Consider the following 17778-nt stretch of genomic DNA (forward strand, 5'->3'; position numbering starts at 1 on the left):
CACAGCCGAGCACGGCCCAGCGGGCCCCGCCGCCCGCGCCCCGCCCGCAGCGACAGCGGCTCCGCCCCATCGCTCCGCCCCGCGCCACGTGCACGCTGCCAAGGGGCGGGGCGCCGCGCAGCCAATAGGCAGCGCCCCCCGCCCGGCAGGCCCGCCCCCACGTCCCCGCGCACCCCATTGGCCGGCGGCAGGCCCCGCCCCCGCCCGCCGTTCTCGCGGGAAGTGGGGGCGGGGCCGGGCCGCCCGCTCCCCCCCGCGCCCCCGCCCCCGGCGCTGGGGTTCCGCCGCGGCCGCTGAGCCCTGCCGCTCCCCGGGAGGCCCCGCCGCCCGCCCCGCCCCGCCCCGCCCGCCACCCATGTCGGCGGCACCGCGCAGGTAGGGGCGCGCCGGTGGCTGGAGCGGGGTGGGGGGAGGCCGTGGCTGAGGGGGAACGGAGTGGGGGCGGCACAGGGGCTGCCCGCCGGGCGGATGGGAGGGGCCAGAGCGGCCCCGCCGCCGGGCCGGTGTCTCCGGTGCCGCGGCCCCTCCCGCTCGCCGCTCCCCGCCCCGCCGGCGCCGCTGTCACGGCGCGCCGCGCGCCCCGCGCCGCGCGCTCCCATTGGCCAGGGCCCTCGGCGCGCCCCGCCCCCCGCGCTCCCATTGGCGGCGCGGCGGGAAGGCGGGGCGCGGCGCGGCCCCTCCGTGCGCCCCCGCCTCCCCGGCGCTGGGGTTCCGCCGCCAGCGAGGCCCGCGCCCCCTCAGGTAGGAACCGGCCCGGCCTCCCGCCGCTCGGCGCTCTCGGCCGCGCCTCCTCCGCCCCGCGGGGGCCCGGCACCCCGCCGCCTCCCCCCGGGAGGCCTCTCTCATCCCCTCCGGAGGAGCCACGGCCCCGCGCCCCCTCCTCAGCCGCAGGCGGGCCCCCCGCGGCCCCCTCTTCCCTCAGCGGGTCGCCGGTAACGGCAGCCTCGGGGCTCTGTGAACGGCGGGTTGTGTCATCCAGCGGCCGGGGGCTGCTCGGGGGGGCTGGGGAGGGAGCCGGGACCAGCCGGCCTCACCCCGTGCCGTCGGTGCCCGGGCGTGCTCAGCCCCAGTTGGGAGGTTTGGGATTTCCCTCAGAGCCTGGCAGGGAGAACGCGGGAACGGGGGCTGTGGTTTGCAGGCGTCCGCAGGAGAGCCCTCTGTTTTCCACCCGGTGGGGTTCCAGCGCTGTGAGTCCTGCCTGGAAAACCTCCAGTGGAAGGTGAACCAAACTCTAGAAGGAGTAATTGTGCTAATTGAGGCCTCCCCGTCCTGGTAACACCCGGTGTGTTTCTTCGAGAGGAGGCAAAGCCGCCTCCTTCGCCTCAGCAGCGTAACGGGGGTGTTACCTGGTGAGGTGCGACATGGTTTGTGTACGATATCTGGGATGGGCTCGGAGAATAATAAGGAATCGTGTTTAATCACGTCGTGCAACCTGGCTTCTGCCAGGCGAGAGGAGGTCAGCTCCCGGTACGGAATGACGGACGCTGCTCAGGCAGCTTGTCTGAATATATACCTGGGGAAAATGCTGAAGTGGCCCGGTCGGGTGCTGGGTGGTCCCTACTCAGGCGTCGGTGCTCTTCTGCCCCGTCAAGGCGTTTCGCATGCGTTTGTGTCTGTACCTGAGACATGGAGGTATAACAAAAACAACAGGAAGGCACTCACGGTAAGGCTGAGATGCTTAGTCAGGTGTCCGTAAAGCTAAACTCAACTCGGAATACTTTCTTACTCTTTAGTTTTTCCCTGGGAGCTTAAGATGTAGCAGTCTTGTCAAACCAAGCTCTGAAACTGCTTCCGTACCAGCAGACAGCAGGTTTCCCCATGCTTCTGGAATCAGCGAAGTAACAGCCACCTGTAAACCTATTTACGTGAAGGATCACTATGTGCTCTAAGTGAGCGCTGTAGCAGGTGTAACAAGATGAAATTATCTTTGTTAGGAAGGCTGCAGCTAAGTGGTTTTTGTGCTGGAGATATGTTAGTATGGGAACAGTCACCCTCCTTAATGGGACTTAATTCAAAGAGATGTGGCCTATATGTTCTCTTCATTTTGCCTTCTGGAATTCACACCCACTTGAACAGTGTGAAGAGGAGAAAAACCTCATCAACACGCTCTCTGGGAAGGGGAAAATTAAAATAACATCCATGGTTTTTGTAAGAGCTGGAATGAGTGCAGGTGAGTACTCAGATAATGAGGACAGTACGTTCCAGGATCATACATACTGTGTCTTCTTTCAAAATACAGCATGCAGATCAGCTGCTACAGACCTTGCACATGAGATTGTGGAAGGTCTCTTGTAACGAAAGAGATTTTGGGCGCTTTATTGTAAGGCGAAGTCATGAGAACACAAATAAGATGTGCTTATGCTGTAGCTGCAGATAGGTCCGTGGGCTGTTCTGCTTCTGCCTGTTTTGAGAATCATAAGAAGGATGTATGATAGTAGTATTACGATGCAAAGTTTCAGCTAATATATTATGCCTTAAAGCGAAATTTTAATGTTGCAAAGGCAAATACCTCGCAGCTTCCCAGGTAGTGGAAGAGGATCAGTGTACATGCAGGAGCGTGACCTTCCAGTTCTTCCACATGATGCTTGTTGGCTTCAGGGGAATGCAGCACCTCAGACGCAAAAAGTGTGGGGTTTTGGGGTTGTGGGGTTTTGTTTGGGTTGTTTGGGTTTTTTTTTACTATTAGGAACTTGAGCCTTTTGTCTTGTTCCATTAGACACAGGAGTTGCCAGTAGTTAATAGTTCTCCTAGTTAGAGCTGGCCAAGCAAGAAAGGTTTTTAAGGGCGTTATGTGCTTCTAAACTTGGCCAGTTGTAACAAGCCTTAACAATATTTGATATGTCTGTAGAGGCATCTTGCCCCACTAAGATGTTCTTTGGCATAGTTGTGAAATCTGGTGAAATACTGCACTCTGTTTATTTAAAGGCATTGTTTTCACTTCAGTGAACCGCTAACTCTTCTGATACAGTTGGTGATCGATAAATATAATTGAGGTCAAAGGCATCTCGATTATCCAGGTGCTCTTTGTACCTTTTTAAAAAAGCAAATCCCGTCTTACCGAGAGAAGGCGTAACTTCCATGATTATTTTGTCTGCCCAGCTTGCGAAATGGCTTTTGACATTGTGCTCTAAAAAGGTAGGAAGATTTGCTTTAATAAGGAGATAACTGGCACGTGTCCCTTCAGGAGGTGCCTCGGGAAGTCCTTTAACTTTTCAGCAGGTAATAATGTCACTGTCTACATTTGGGATAGTAGCAGTTTCTTCTTTTTTAATAATCTGTAAAAGTATCTTAAAGCACCGCCTGGACAAAGCTGCCCCTTTTGTATCACACAGTGTGTTACACAGCTAAAAATTAGTAGGGACCTGAAATGATTAGTATCTGGCTGGTGGCCCAGAAAGAGGGAAAGCTGGGTCTGGCAGCATTTGACAGTAATTTTCTGTAAGACAAGTGTCCTTAGCTCTTTCATTGTCCAATTGATTCTTTAACAATAGTGCTCCCGTTTGTAATGCTGAGTCTATAGTGCTACCCCAGCAGGAAAAACAAGAGGTGAGCTAGTCGATGGCTAGTGCACACGCTGCAGTAAACAAGAGGTCTTGGATGACTGCTTCAGAGAAATAGGTGAAACGTGTAAATAACAAAACCAAAAAAACCCCACCAAAAAGCCCCCCAAAATAATATTTGGCAGGAGTGGCAATGCTCGCTTCCAGCACCGTTGTAACACGAGCAGGTGATAATCAAACCTGCTGGTTTATGGTCTTTCTGCCTAATGGTCTTTGGTGGTTTTCTTCTTTCTTTCTGTTCAGGATCTCTACTCCTTTGGTAAGAAAAGGGAAATAAGAAGTTGGATTTCACTGAGGTTACATTTAAAGGAGCTGTCTTTCTCTGAACATTTAATTGAGCCATAAGATTAAAAGGCATCTACTTGCGGTGTTTCTTAAGCTGGTTACTTTAGTACTTGGGTATGTTTTTAATGAACTAGCTTTCATGTCTGAGCCGCAGTCAAAACTTTAAGATCTAATTTCTGCTGGTTTTCAAAGCAAGTTGACTCATCAGTTTAGCCTTGTGCTGCAGACCTAAAATGTCGGAAGATGTTCCCCTTTTTACAATATTGCCGTTTTGCGATACTCCTTTTTTTTCCCCAATGCTAAAATTCTGATGCTCCTAAATAAATTTTGGGCAATGAACTCTCGTATTTAGGGACTATTTGCTCATGCAAGTAAGCCTAGTGCAACTCCAGCTTTTCTGTAGTTACGCTGGGTTTTCACTTAGCATTTCTAGAATGAAATGTAAATTTGCTTTCCTGTCAGCACTCGCTATTTTCTTGACTCTCCCTGCGCTCCACAGTTGCAGCTTTTCCTTCTGTTTTTTCACCTCATCCCTCTTAGCATCCTTATTGCTTCCTGCTCCTTCACGGTGTCTTGACGGCGCTGGAACGTGGCACGTCCTCTGTGCGTGATGAGCGGGCTGCTGGCTTTTTAATCCCTCCTTGCCGCCAAACTTCGTGCCGTATGTGCCGACAGAGCCGTAGGTGAGCCTCGGCGCTTGCTTTTAATCTGGGTGAAGCAGCGCGCAAACCTGCGGCAGGATAGAAAGACTTTGTAATGATCTAGCTAATATTTAACAAAGTTTACCTGAAAACCACACATAGCTTCTGAGCTGTGTTTTAAATGTTAATATTGAATTTGAAATATTGGAGGTGACAGATAAAAAGCATGGTAATGAGATCCTTCTAAAGAAAGCTCACTGCTAATTCCAAAGGAAACGAGCTTTTAATTAGTGTCTTATCTCAAGTATGCCACCTTTTCTTTTTTCCTCATTTATATTGCTTGTATTATTAGAGTTGAAGATCAGCTGGTGTCCCCTGATATGGGCACCAGTTGGCTGGTGTCACTTTGTAAAATCTGATTTACAGACTCTTGATGACATGTAGCTTGTTGATCGCAAAATAAATTGGTTTGGCCATGTTTTCAGGAGTTAGAATTTATTGTTGTCTGAAGTCGCACTTTTGGAAATTAAGATGTTCAGGGAATACCCATGTTGCTGCCCGTGCAGTATCTACCATATAGATAGAGACTTTGGAGCATTGAATCTCGGCTCTTTTGGGAATGATATATTCCCTGTTTCATTATAATAAAAACCTTAACACAGAATTTTCTGAAGCAACTGTAAATGCTAAGCAGCAAGGTTAGCCGCTCTGTGGCTAAAAAAAAAAACCCCAAAAACCCTTTTAGCTTGAGCTTTAAAATGTATCTCCTGCTGACCTTGGTAAGGTTGAGAACAATAAGGTTTCTATTTGATTAAGGTTCTTTTCAAATGGGCTTTCCACAGCAATATAAGTTTAAGAATATGTAAAACAACAGGTAAGATTTTTAAAGTTCAGCAAATGTGCATGTAGTTTGGATCCAGATTGAGAGACATGCATAGATGATTTGGATTAAGGAGCAAGGTCTGCCTAACGAAGCTCACGTGAGCAAAGTGTTTCTGTGTCCAACGTTTCTGCCCTGGATGTTCCCTGGAGAAGGCAGTGGGGAGGTACCACGGTTCAGCACGTGCTCTGCAAACAGGAGTGGTGGTGGTGACCCGCGTTTGCTGGGTTTTAGGGCTAATGCAGAGACCCACGAAAAAGCGAGGTAAGAACAGAGCTGAAGTGAGCTTGACTTGGCGGTAGAGCACTTGATCTCCTCGTACATGGTGTGAACAAGGAAGGTTAACACCTGGTTTAGCTTCTAAAGTGGCTTCATTCAAGCTCAGTGTTTTCTGTCCTGCTTGTTGCCATGAAAAATGAAATCTATTCCAGAGCACGTGAGCTTTTTCTCTGTCTCTTGTAGGGCACCTGTGAGTTTAGTTTAAGCTGTGTGTTGCAGCGAGAAACCTTCTGAACAGGCAAGTTTGATAGGAGTGTCTCCGAGCTGGTCTAGCACGGGAAATGGGGCTGTTTGTGCATTTCTTTTCCTCTTTTTAATTGCATTAAAGTATGCAGGAAATTCCAGAAAGTTTTGAAACAAAAGGGGTTTATCGGGAGGTCCTAGAGCCGGTGAGGCCTTCCCTCAGAGGTGAAAATTCAGAATCTTTATTTGCACTTCTCGGTCTTAGAGATACCAAAAGTTGGCCTCGCCTTCAGTAAGCATGTCTGATGCATGAAAAGGCAGCCTTGTTCCTCTTCAACTTTGGTTTCCATGCTGGAAGTGAAATGATTTCCCCGTTTCTTCCTGGGTGTGGTTTTCCTGAAGAAGTGTTTTTGCTGTTTTCCTTCTCTTACAGAAAAAAGGAAATCTTAAGTATGATGAGAATGAGCTTATTTTACCAGTTGTTGTATTTAATGAATATTTGAATTTCCCATAGAAATCTCAACAATACCAAAAGGTACCAATTAAGTCCTGCAAACAATGCTTGAAGAAATAAAAAATTGTTTCTATCCATCAGTTGAAATGGGCAAATGTTAGCCACGCTTCCTACCCCGCTTCATGAACAGCACATCAGCTTGGCCGCAGGCGTCCAGCGCCATCCAGGCGGCAAAGGTAACTGTGGCAAGAAAATAATCTTTAAAAATCGTGCCCTACAAGTGCACTTCTTGTTGCTTAGGGAGGGATACATGCCCACAAAGCACCTGAAGCTTTCAGATCTTCCGAACCTGGGTGGTTGGTATCTCCATTTAATTTTGGAATGCTTGTGGTATTTGCCACGTTTTTAGATAGAGTGGAGTTGTTTAAATGGACCTGAAGGTTATCCAGTCAGGTAACCTTCACATGGTATTTCATTTTGCTTTTTTGTTTGCATTCCTATTTTCCCTGAAAAGCTGTTGGATTGCCTTGTGTAGTTTGATGTTATAGGAGATGGCTAGATTCTGTTTGACTGAATAAGAAATAATGGATGGCTGCTGGCTTAATTTTCTTTCTAATAAATTGTTTTAAGCAGCATTTGAACAGATATAAGGATTAATTGTTAAATTGCTTATTGAGCTGACTATTTAAGAGCAGGGTTTGTGTTTGCAACCGGTTGTCATTAAGCGAGCGAAGCGTAGTGAGTGAGCTGACCTGGATGTGTTTGATTGCTGAGTGTCTCAAGACTTTAGAGAGAAGATGTCATACGTCTGCAGAAGCCTCTGTCAAATCAACATACTCGTCTGAAAATAGGATTCTGGCTTGTGGTTTGAAGTGGAGGGGCCTTTGAAAATACCTCTTTCTTTTTTTGTCTGTGCCAGTTTGATTTATGCTGCTGCTTTTTTTTCTTTAGCATATATTGTTAAAAATGTTGACTTTGATTTTTGGGAAGTTGAGCTATGACTTCAAGATGTATTTATTCGTTAAGCTCTCCTGTTAAAAAGGTACCTGAATATGAAGTTGAGTACAGAAGGCTGCTGGTTATGTTGTCTTAGCTGATTTTGTTAAGTTCTTAAAAAAAAAAAAAAAAAAAAAAAAAAATTGTGTTAACTGTACTGTGTATCTCAAGCTGAAGGACTAATCGGCTCTTGCCATCCCTGCTGTTTAATGTAGGCTTTCTTAAAAACCCTAAGAAGCTTTCCTCTCCTCATAGGGCTTTCAGATGTCTCTCTTCCTAATGATAAATGTCAACAAATGAGATCAGAGCATCTTCTGCTGCAGTAAGGGAGAAGTAATTTTCTCAATGTGGTTTGGTTTGGTTTTTCTTTATGGACTGTTTCTCCATGTAGCTGAGAAACCAAAAGAGGTCACGTACTTCATCCCGCAAAGAAGGCGAGCATTTTGGTGATTCGCGGTTGCCAGTGGGATCCGCTGGCTGCTCTGGGACCGGCTGGTTGTACTCGAAGGGAAAATACATGTGCAGGCAGGGCTGCCTGCGCACGGCTGGGGTCTGCCGGCTCCGCGGGTGCGTGGCCGGGGTTGCTTTGGTGCCGCTGGCTGTGAGCAGCTATTCTAACCAGGGAACACAGCCGCAGAAACTGCTGGAAACAACTTTGCCTAGGCTTGCGAGATTTTTGACTGGTTGATATTAAAACCGATATGAACAATATGAACAGCACTATGGTTGCTCTGCAGATAGAGAAAATGAAGGATGAGACATCTGTGGAAGAACAGGGAAGGTGCTGAGTATAATTGGAGCTGTTGTGATTTTTTAAATCTATACTTGGATTCGTGCACCTCTATTTCACATTATAACTAGTTTTGAGTAGTTTTTTGCCTTGCCCATATGACGAATTTGCACTGGAGCTGCCATACAGAAGGTGAATTTAGATAAAAATCTCAATTACATTGCCAGCTCCAGAAGCGAGGTGTCGGAGATCTGCATGCTTTGTACAATGCCAGCCACCGTCCTCCAGATCTTAGTGGGTTTTGCTATATTTTTTTGTGCACTGAGTATTCTTCCAGAAAAACCTGAATTTCCCAGGAAGTTACTGTCACAAAAGCTATTCACTTGTGGGTAGGTGGAACAGCTTCATCCTGCTCAGCCATATGTTAGTGGTAACTTAAAGCCAGCGGGTTTTTAGGATTAGAAAAGGGTAAGAATTTGGTCACCTCCACAGCCTGGACAGACCAAGACCCCCAGCACTTGGTGCATGGTGTTACAGATGTACCACTGCCCTTTAGCTTGCAAAAATGCTTCTTAATGCCTGTGCCCTTGCAAGCACCAGGCTCTTTCTCACCCCGTTGCCTTTGCCCCCCAGCAAGGGTGCTCCCTGCGACCTGCTCTTGGGCTTGTCTTCCAGCCACTTTGCTTGGAAGCCTATCCCTAGCTTCACGGGTGCGTTGCAACCAACTTATCTTCTTTTAAGCTCTTTTCAGTGCTTCCCTCGGCAGACAACGAGCTTTCTGCAAATCCCTGCTCTGTAGGTGAAGCTTCAAGTACCTCTGGTGCGTAAGAGCGTGCCACCGATGCCAGGGTCAGCTGGACTGTAGCACTTCTGTTTGAGGAAACCTGCTGGAGGTAACTGGACCTTCAGGCCGGGAGGCTCGGCAGGCCCCCGCAGCAGCGTTTTGAGGGCAGCTAAGCATGCACGCAGCGCAGGTTGTGCAGCAACTTGCCATGAAATCTCAGCTTGATGTGCAGTACCTTCACACTTCCGTTGGCACGGTGGTAATTCGTAGCTTGGATGCTTGCGCGCAGTGAATCCTAGGTGGCCAAGCAAAGTAGGTCAGTTATTTTTAAGTGTTATGATTAATTTATAAATGCCATTATTTTGTAGAGGTAAGATAGATCTAAATGCTCAATCTTATGCAATGGGTGGCTGTTTGCAACAGAAAACTGGTGCTTCACAGTAAACAAACGCTTTTGCAAGGGAGAGTTAGAAGTAAGTGGAAAGGATTATTTTTAAGCTTTAAGCTTTGCATGTCTGGAGATTTTTCTTTAACATGAAATGGTTTTAGAACAGAAAATCTTTCGTGGTATGTAATGCTTCCAAAACCCTTGGCAGATGGGTAACTTTGTTTCCAAACATCAAATGTTTTAGCTGTTTAATGCCTGTTTTTAAGCATGAACAGCACTCTCGGAGAATGTTCATATTAAGCCTGGTGGGAATTAGACTTTTAAAAGCACTGTTTCTATTATGTTATCACAAAAAGTGAAGAATTACGGAAAACTTGATGCAACACTTGGACTCCTTTGCATATTATACAAAATAATATCACACTGGAAGAAAAGAGGGGAGGTTTAACCCTCTGTGGTTAGTGAAAGGTGTGTATTTGCTTAGCTCTGGTAGGGAAATTGCCTTATATCAAAATAAGCTGTGCATGCACATTTTTGACGTGCAGTATCAAAACCCTTGAATGCTCACTGGTAGGAGCAGGATCAGTGCCTTGCTGAGAGGTGAGAAAGGAGAGATATGAGAAAAGGTGTGCTTTTGGATTTAATGTCTGCCAGATGCTTTCCTCAATAGTCACGGGTCTTATTTCCACTCGATGTTTCAATACAGGGCTTTTTTATCACTGAATGTGTAGCTTATTACTCCTCTGGACAGGAGGTTATGTATCCCTATTGGTATAACATGGAGAAAGTCGGTCACAATCCACATCTAGTCCTTAAACTCATATTTGATCTTTGAACTACATCTAGAAGTAAATATTTGGTGCCTTATGTCTTACAGAAGTATTACATATCTAGAAGGTGAATTTGTTCTTAAACTTTAAGCTGAGTGGGTCACAGAGCTGAGAATTACAGTAAACACCAGCAGTGAATGTTATGCTTTAGACAAGGATTTTGCACAGTTCTGAGTTTTCTTCGAAAGGCAACTCTTGGCATTGGCATTCAGTAACAGTAAAGTATTCTTGGTATTTGTGGACTGTAAAATTTATAGAGTAATAGATATGCAAATGGCCTGCCACAACACTGCAGGCTGTATAGTAATGCATAATTGTGACATGTTTTTTAGCTATTTGCAAAAATTGGCTTTCTTGCAGGAGTGAGATTTATCAGGTTCTCACCTCTTTAAAGATATAATTCTCAAGTCTCTTACCTAAATACTTTTTTGTTGTTGTTGTTACATTTTATGGTATTGGTGGCTTGGGAAAATGAAAACTTACAGATCATTTGCAGAACTGCTGCATTTTCATGGCCATTTTTCACGCTCAGAAGACTTAAGGTGATGCTGCGTTTCTCTGAGACTTAATAAATTGCTTCATCTCCTGACACGTGTGTTTGTAAAAAGGGCACAGTATCAGGAGGTCAAAAGTTGATGTATTCAGTGCCTGGAAAACCTAGGGGTTCAGGCCCTGGAACAGCCAGGTTTACTCTCAGTGTTTGCTAGGGGTGTAGTGCTTGCAAGGTGCATGTTCTTGTGAGGGTGGAGCAGCACACGGGATTTTGGTTTTGCAGACTCTTGTCAATCACGCGTTCTGATTTTTGCCTTAAATCCACCTCTGTGATCCTAAAAACCTGTCTTACATATAAGTTTTTAGACCTACATAAATGAAAAAAATATGACTATCAATCTTCCCCCTTTTTATAGTGCATGTAAACGTGTGCATTTTCCCTGACGTGGGTTATATAGCGTGCCGTTCTCATCCCACGTATTTTATACTGTGCACAATCCAAGGTGCAGAGCTCATTGCGTTTGCTTGGTGTTGTATGCTGTAGCTGTAGGCTTAATCCTTGCTGTGACAACTACTTTAAAATGACCATCTGTAATACTCTGTGGTGAAATGCTTCTTGTTCCAGAAGGACCATTGACCAGTAAAACTTTTTTTTCTCTCCCCCACGTAACTACCATTGAAACTCATCCTACCGGTTTTGGTCCTAATGTTCAGTTTCCATTTGAGCAAATGGAGGTTATCTTGCTGAGATACGACTTGTGATGCACTGCATTTTAATACTCATAGGACTGTTAACAAGTTCCCTGCCTGCCTGACAGTGAATTTCAAATTTTGCTGCTATAAAGTTGGCCACTTCTCCAAGAAGATTTAAGCTTTCTTTGCAAAATGTTGCAGCGTAAAAAATACCTAACAAGACACTTGGCTTGCCTTGTGACATTGCTTTCTCCTTATTTTAACAGCTGGCGTGACTGACAGTAGTGCACATTTCCCCTTAAACAGTTTCCTGAAGTGGAAGGACTCCTCGGGGACTGAAGTGGGGTTTCTTATTCTCTGGTCTTTGCTGTCAAATCAAACCCACCCGCGTCCAGTGCGCGGGATTGCAGAGACCCTTCGAAACAGGAGTTGGCAGCAGAGGCATTTTGCTGTGGCTGGAAGAGAGCCCGAAATTAGACCTCGGATTGAACGCGTTGCATTTGTGACTGCTTGAGGACTAAAGGCAAAACTCGTCTGTCCCAGGCCACGGAGGTGTTGGCTGAGCCATCCCACGCCCTGCGCACGGTGGGTTTGTTCTCTCTTGGCATCCGAGTGCCCTCTGCCGGCACTCACTCCTCTCCTTCCAGGGATGGAATTATCAGCCTTCCAGGATGAAGAATCCATCTCTATTGATTGCAGCAGGTCTGCGTGATGTTTGATATCACTTCAGTGCATCACAACCGCCCCCCCCCCACCTTGGTACCCAGGTACAATTCAGTCTCCTGCTATTCGCAATCATTTCGCTTGGGACGTGCTTTAAAAAAATATTTATTCCACCGTTCTGCATTGCAAGCTTAATGTTTGTCTAGATGGGGAGCAGCAGTCTGCGCAGAGCCCCTGGCACCCCGCTCCTGCTGGCTGGGGCTGCGTGCGGGAGGCTCACAGGTCTGACGAGGATGGAAAATGAGACGCCGATAAAACCAGCGCAGCTGCGAGAGCGAAGCTTACAATGCTGTGGCTGTGCGGAGGAGGTTTGCCCTGTTCGGGGAGCTGCGGGAGCTCCCGCTCGACTTCAGTGACCAGAGGCAGGTCCTTTGCATTTAGCTCAGAACCGTCTCCAAAATAATTTAGTCTGAGCTTATTTTTTGTTACCTTACAGGGCCCCCACCTTGTAGGACAAGGAAATCAATCTTAAATGGGTGCCTTTTTTTTTTTTTAACTCTAAATAACCATTTTGCACTACATTGCAGTCAGAAAAACCAGCCATGTTGGGACTGAACACTGGAATGGCAGCATTTGGGAGGGATGGTTTTACTGCCTCGGTGGCTAAAATTGAGGGACTTCCTGCAACAGCCAGCGCCTGGGTTAGTCGAGTTTAACCCCGTGGGCTTGAGTCAGGCTGGTTCTTCTTTCTATGGGACCAAAAATTCCCCTTTCACCAGGAATACAGTTGGGTAAAGCTGAACACTGGTGTTTAAATGGGCAAAAATCAGAATGGAACCCAAATCAGCTACTGAAGTGAATATTGATTTTTTTTAAAAAAAATATTTTTTTGGGGGGGTGGCACATTATTAGTGCAGCTTTGTTGCATGTGTGTTCAGACAATTAAGAATCCCACGTCTGCTTTAAATGTTTCAGGAATACTAATGCCGTCCTCCTACTGAGCAGTTAATTGGGTGCTATCACTTTAACCACCTTATTTAAATTGAAAAGCGCTCTTAATAAATGACAAATGTCAGTGTGAAACTCAGTGTGTTCAGTGCACTGAAAGCAGGCTGCTGTGCCTGCACCTCTTCTCCTCTGCCCTCTTCTAGCAGGCTGATACATGACCTTAAACCCGTGAGCCTTTGCTGGCCTTCGGCATCTTAGCTGAGACATCAGGTTGCAGCTTCCACGCTGCTCTCCTGACTGTCCGTACCACCGTCCTGTACAGCTGGGAGGTGACAGAAACGCTGGGTTATGGAAAAGACATCCGTCTGTCTCGATGGATGGGCACAACACATTTAGAGGAGCCGTGTTGATAACGGGCATTGTATGAGAGCAGGAATTCTGATCTTGGGGTTTATAGCCATCTCGGATGCCTGGTCTGAACTGTGTAACTTGAACCTGTCAGATTCTTGACTCGGATGGGAAAATGTTAAAACGCAGCTCAGAGAAGGAGTTGTGCGTCCTGCCTGTGCCTGTAGATGTGGCTCGGTGTCAGAAATGTGCAACAGCTGGAAGGGGAGTAGAGATTTTTTTTCTCTTCATAATCTTAGGCTTTAGAAACAACAAAGTCTGTTTTATAGATCACCAAAGTAAAATATGAGGTCTTACTGGTCTGTTTAATAGAAATGAGATAAAATCCTCCTATCTGTGCATGAAGAGAAGATATTATTTTTGTGGATTCATGAGAGTAATATGAACAAAATTAGTTAAAGTGGTTTTGGACCATCTCTTTCAGGATGTATCCTGACAGCTTTAGGACAAGATCCTCTTGCTTCTCCCATTGCAAGTCCTTCCTGGTGGGGCCGAGTACTTGTCTCCTCTATAGCTTTCATTAGCCTGTCCCCTCTCTGGTTAGCTTTGCCTACAGTCAAAACTTTCATTATCAAAAAATGGAAAAGTCTTGTTCTTTTATGTGGGGCTCCCTCCAGGGAGCATCTTAAAACTTTGTACAAAAGCTGGAGTTATGCTGTTGTCCGACCTTACCCTGCTACTGGGAACGCTGTACCTCCTAATGTGGGCGGTTACAAGTAGTCCTTTGTTCTTTTTTTTTTTTTTAATTAAAAAAAAAATAGTAAAAAAAAATTCATTACCAAAAAAAAAAGCATAGCAAATCCTTGCTGTTGTAATTGCGTTTTAGGGTATTGCATTCCCACAGTGTTTTATAAAGCGTTAGCCTAGAATCTAGAAACAGGATTTCATCTTCAGTCGGGAGTTTGGAATTGATTGTGTAAAATCTGCGTGCTTGGCTATTTGTTTTGTCATTTTGAAACCAGCACGTGCCCATCACTGTAACGCTGTATTTAGACACAGCAGGTTATTAAGACATTATCTGATAACGCTGCTGTGGTTGTGCTGAAATTGCAGGTTGCAAGCAAAGGCTTCTAATCACCCGGTACCTGTATTAATGACTTGCCAAACCCTGCTGGAATCACTGTAATTTCAGAAATAGAACAAAAGGAATCCAAAGCTTCTTTTCAGCGCCAAAGCTGAGTTCGGAGAAGTGAAGCTGAGTGGGGCAAAGCTTAAAACAAAGCAGATGGTGCAGACCAGAGAGCAAAAACTTGTCTGTACTGACGGTTAGAAATCTTTCATTTTATGCATGTATTCATAAAAGCTCTTGATAAATGTGTAACTGTGTGTATGTGAATTTTGCCTTCAACCTGCAAGTCAACTGATTTTCTGCTGAGGTGCCTCCTGAGCAAGCCGGCACCTTGGGCTACTGCTTCCAACGTGGCTTTGGGCTCCCCTGAACAGAAAATAGCCACTCTCCATCCCTCGGGGCCACGTTAAGTGTCACTTGTGCCTTCTCCTGCTCGGTTTCTGTCCTCTCACCCTCTAGCTCCCGCAGTCCTTGTGGAGCTGGCTGAATGTCTGACTGCGTCAAGATCTCGATCCCTCTTCTGAAGGTACCCGCGGGGATTTCTTTGCTGTTGGAGCGATGCCCTTGTCTAGCCCCCGGTGCAAGCTGTTTGCCAGGCTCGCCTTGCGAGAGACACGGGGGTAACGCACCTGCTCGGCTGCTTCGTGCTCAGCCTTCAGGCAATCTCCTGGGTTTATTTCCAGGCTCCGCAGCTGTTCTTTCTGCAAGCCAGGAGCAGACAGCAACATAACTTGGCCAGATTGACTCTCCTGACTGTGTCCAAGCTGTTGCGGGAATGCTCCTTGTTTATTCTCTGCTGACCTGTTGTAACGAACCAGCCCGGTCCTGCCCATCCGGGGACAGCGGAGAGCGAGGGGACCTCTGCCCAGCACTGACCTGCATCAGCGCTGAACAGGACTACGACCGTTTCTGGAATTTTACCAGTAATTTAGAGAGGAATTCTCCTCGATGAAGAGATGCAGGGATATTTCTGCTGCCTGTGCTGAAAAACAGAAGGAATGTGCAAATCTGAAGTGTCAGTGGGTCTTGTGCCTTCTAAGTCCAACATCTCAAACGCGTTGGTTACTTTTAAAACTTGGTAGTGAGACACAAGGTAAAAGATTTGTATGGGCAGAGTCCTTTAAAGGGTACGAGTTGGGCAGGAACTGAATTTCTGCAGTGCTGGCCTTTTTTTCCTCAAGTTAGGGATGCAGGGCTGGTTGAAAATTGTGCCAAGGCACAGCCCCATTGAAGGAAATTTTGGGTGCCGTCGGCAGTAGGTTGGAGTTTGAGAGAAAGAAGCTGCAGCGTCTGAAAAAGAGCCGATTCACTCCCAGATAGAAATACTGACAAAAAATAAGGGAGGTATTAAAAATCCAGAGTGCCCTTAGGAAGTAACTGCAGAGAATCCTCAGCTGTCATCTTCTTGGCATGGGGCACGTAGCACGTGTGTCCCATCCTTTGTGTATGGAGGACTGTCTCGGACGAAAATATCACTGTTTTCTCCTGTTAAAAACTTGTATTTCTTTTCTGGGAGTTGTTCCCGTATGACCAGAGTGCAAAATGGGGGAGTTCTCGCCTTGCCACTTGAAGGCAGTAGGGTGAACTCTTAAATAATAAAAATAAATCTCTTGGGGAAGCCAAGTGAAGGGCTTTCTGGTAGATGTTACATGAACATACTGCGCAGTCTTTAAAAATACATGTGTGTAGAGCGGTTCTCGCCTTCTGCAACCTGGCTGTAAGGGAAATACATGCGGTGCTTCGCTGGTTGGGTTTTGGCTTTGTTTGCTTCAGTTTATAAATAAGTGCCAAGAAAATGAGTATTTTGTTGTAAAGATGTTTTCAAGGCCACTTTTTTTTTTTTTTTTAAGAGAATCGTGGAAGACAAGCTGACAATTTAATGGTGCATGATGCACTAATAAAAATGTCTGTGTGGTTGCGTTTAATCCTTTAAAGGAGGGAAAAGAAACACAGTAGTTATCAGCATTCAAAAGGCAAGACGCAGGCTTAAACGTATGCAAAGCCTTGGAGAGAGACTGAAGAAATGTACTGACTATGTTGCAGAAAGCTTCTGACAGGCACATCACATCTTTGAAAGTAAGATTTGAATTATTAGAGCTGCCTTTGTTTATTAAATTGAGCCTCCAGCAAGAGGATTATAGGAAGAAATACCGTGCAGACTCAAGTTGTGTTGGTATAAATTTTAATGGGTGATAAAATTTACTTTATTGAGCTAATTCAGTAAGAAAATTCAAATAGATTTTTAAAAGGTCCAGGTGTGTATTAGATACCTAAAGAAATAGACTTCAAGCGCACAAATAAGCCTCCTTTTATGGAATCCAGTGTGCTTTTAGCGACGGGTAATCCTTTTAAAACAAGACTTCTTCAAGGCAAACTCCAACAGAAGAGTTTTTGTTTAATTTTAAATTGGGAATGTGAGGGAAGGATGCAGAGAGCTAATAAGAGAGTAATTATACACGCTATTGCCAAGTTGAGGAAGGGCAGAGACCATTAAAATGCCATTTTAGGAGTTAATTACAGGGTGTTTCAAGTCGATGCTGGTGTCCTGATTTCTGTTTAATCCACATATAGCATGTATTTAGGATGTTGTGTTCATGACATCTAATTTCTATTTTAAGGAACTTTAGGCCACTGCGTTATGAAATACCGTCACCAAAAAAAAAAAAAAATCTTCCGGCCTCCGTAGGGTTTGTGCCTGTTGGATTTGATTAGGAAATATGCAAAAGCAATAAAGGAGCTGGAAAAACCTTAGCGAATATTTTGGGACCGGCACACATACCATGAATAAAGCATTGCAGTGGAATTTGGTTAGTTAAATCTCTTCTGAAGCTCATTTAATAATTCCAGAGCCTCTGCTACTGCTCAGATGTAGCCAGCCGTAATTTGTTTCAAGGTTAGTCTTTGACTTCTGTTTTATTAGCTTTTCCGTCTATATTCTTCCACTTGTGCAGTTTCTCAAGTGAAACTACATAATGGTTTAGCTAAAACTGGGATCCTTTAGATAGGGGCTTTAAATTGGAATTCTTCAGAAACGTTTAATGAAAGCTCTGCATGAGGCAGATGTCAGGATTTACTCTTCAATTGGGTGGGATTGTGGTGGGGAGAGCAGATTAGGCTCCTTTGCAGTTGATGTGCTGCCTAGAGGAAGTGACATTTATGCTCTTGATCCTCCAGTGATTCTGCATGTCAAGAGCTGAGCCTTGAAATTCGTCAGCAGTGCTGTCTTAAGAGCAGACAGGACTGAATAAGAGGATTTTTACAGATAGAGGGGAAAAAATTCAATGCCGATGGCTGTTGCAGATCCTTAAGTACTTCAATTTTTCCCTTTTTTTTTTCTTCACATGTCCCCTGTAGGAAATCGGAGAGGAAAATCACTTTAAATCACCAACTGATCTATTTTTGAAGTTGAAAAATCTGAGATGCATTAGAATTCAGAGACCTCCCTTTGCTTAAGGTAAGAGAGGAGCAGATTCCCCCTGTTCCCTGCTTAATCAA

The 17778-nt window shown here is 45.7% G+C and overlaps 1 protein-coding gene across 23 annotated transcripts in view; it reads left to right on the top strand.

Annotated features, from left to right (window-relative positions):
• The first annotated feature begins 227 nt into the window (after positions 1 to 227).
• Positions 228 to 17778, top strand: part of GLCE (glucuronic acid epimerase) — a 57401-nt gene continuing 39850 nt past the window's right edge. For 15 of the 23 annotated variants that reach the window (XR_012776317.1, XR_012776319.1, XR_012776316.1 and 12 more), the window contains exons 1-2: positions 228 to 375; positions 17638 to 17737. Coding sequence is in view for 1 of the 23 variants with exons in the window: in XM_075506439.1 (XP_075362554.1) it covers positions 356 to 375 (20 nt within the window). In the remaining 22 variants the exon portion in view is untranslated. Of the gene's footprint in view, positions 376 to 659; positions 742 to 16133; positions 16360 to 17637; positions 17738 to 17778 lie in introns of those variants that run through there. The other 8 variants (XM_075506444.1, XM_075506434.1, XM_075506441.1 and 5 more) reach the window with 4 other exon arrangements.

This window comes from Mycteria americana, chromosome 6 (genome assembly GCF_035582795.1).
Source record: "Mycteria americana isolate JAX WOST 10 ecotype Jacksonville Zoo and Gardens chromosome 6, USCA_MyAme_1.0, whole genome shotgun sequence".
Taxonomy (NCBI): domain Eukaryota; kingdom Metazoa; phylum Chordata; class Aves; order Ciconiiformes; family Ciconiidae; genus Mycteria; species Mycteria americana.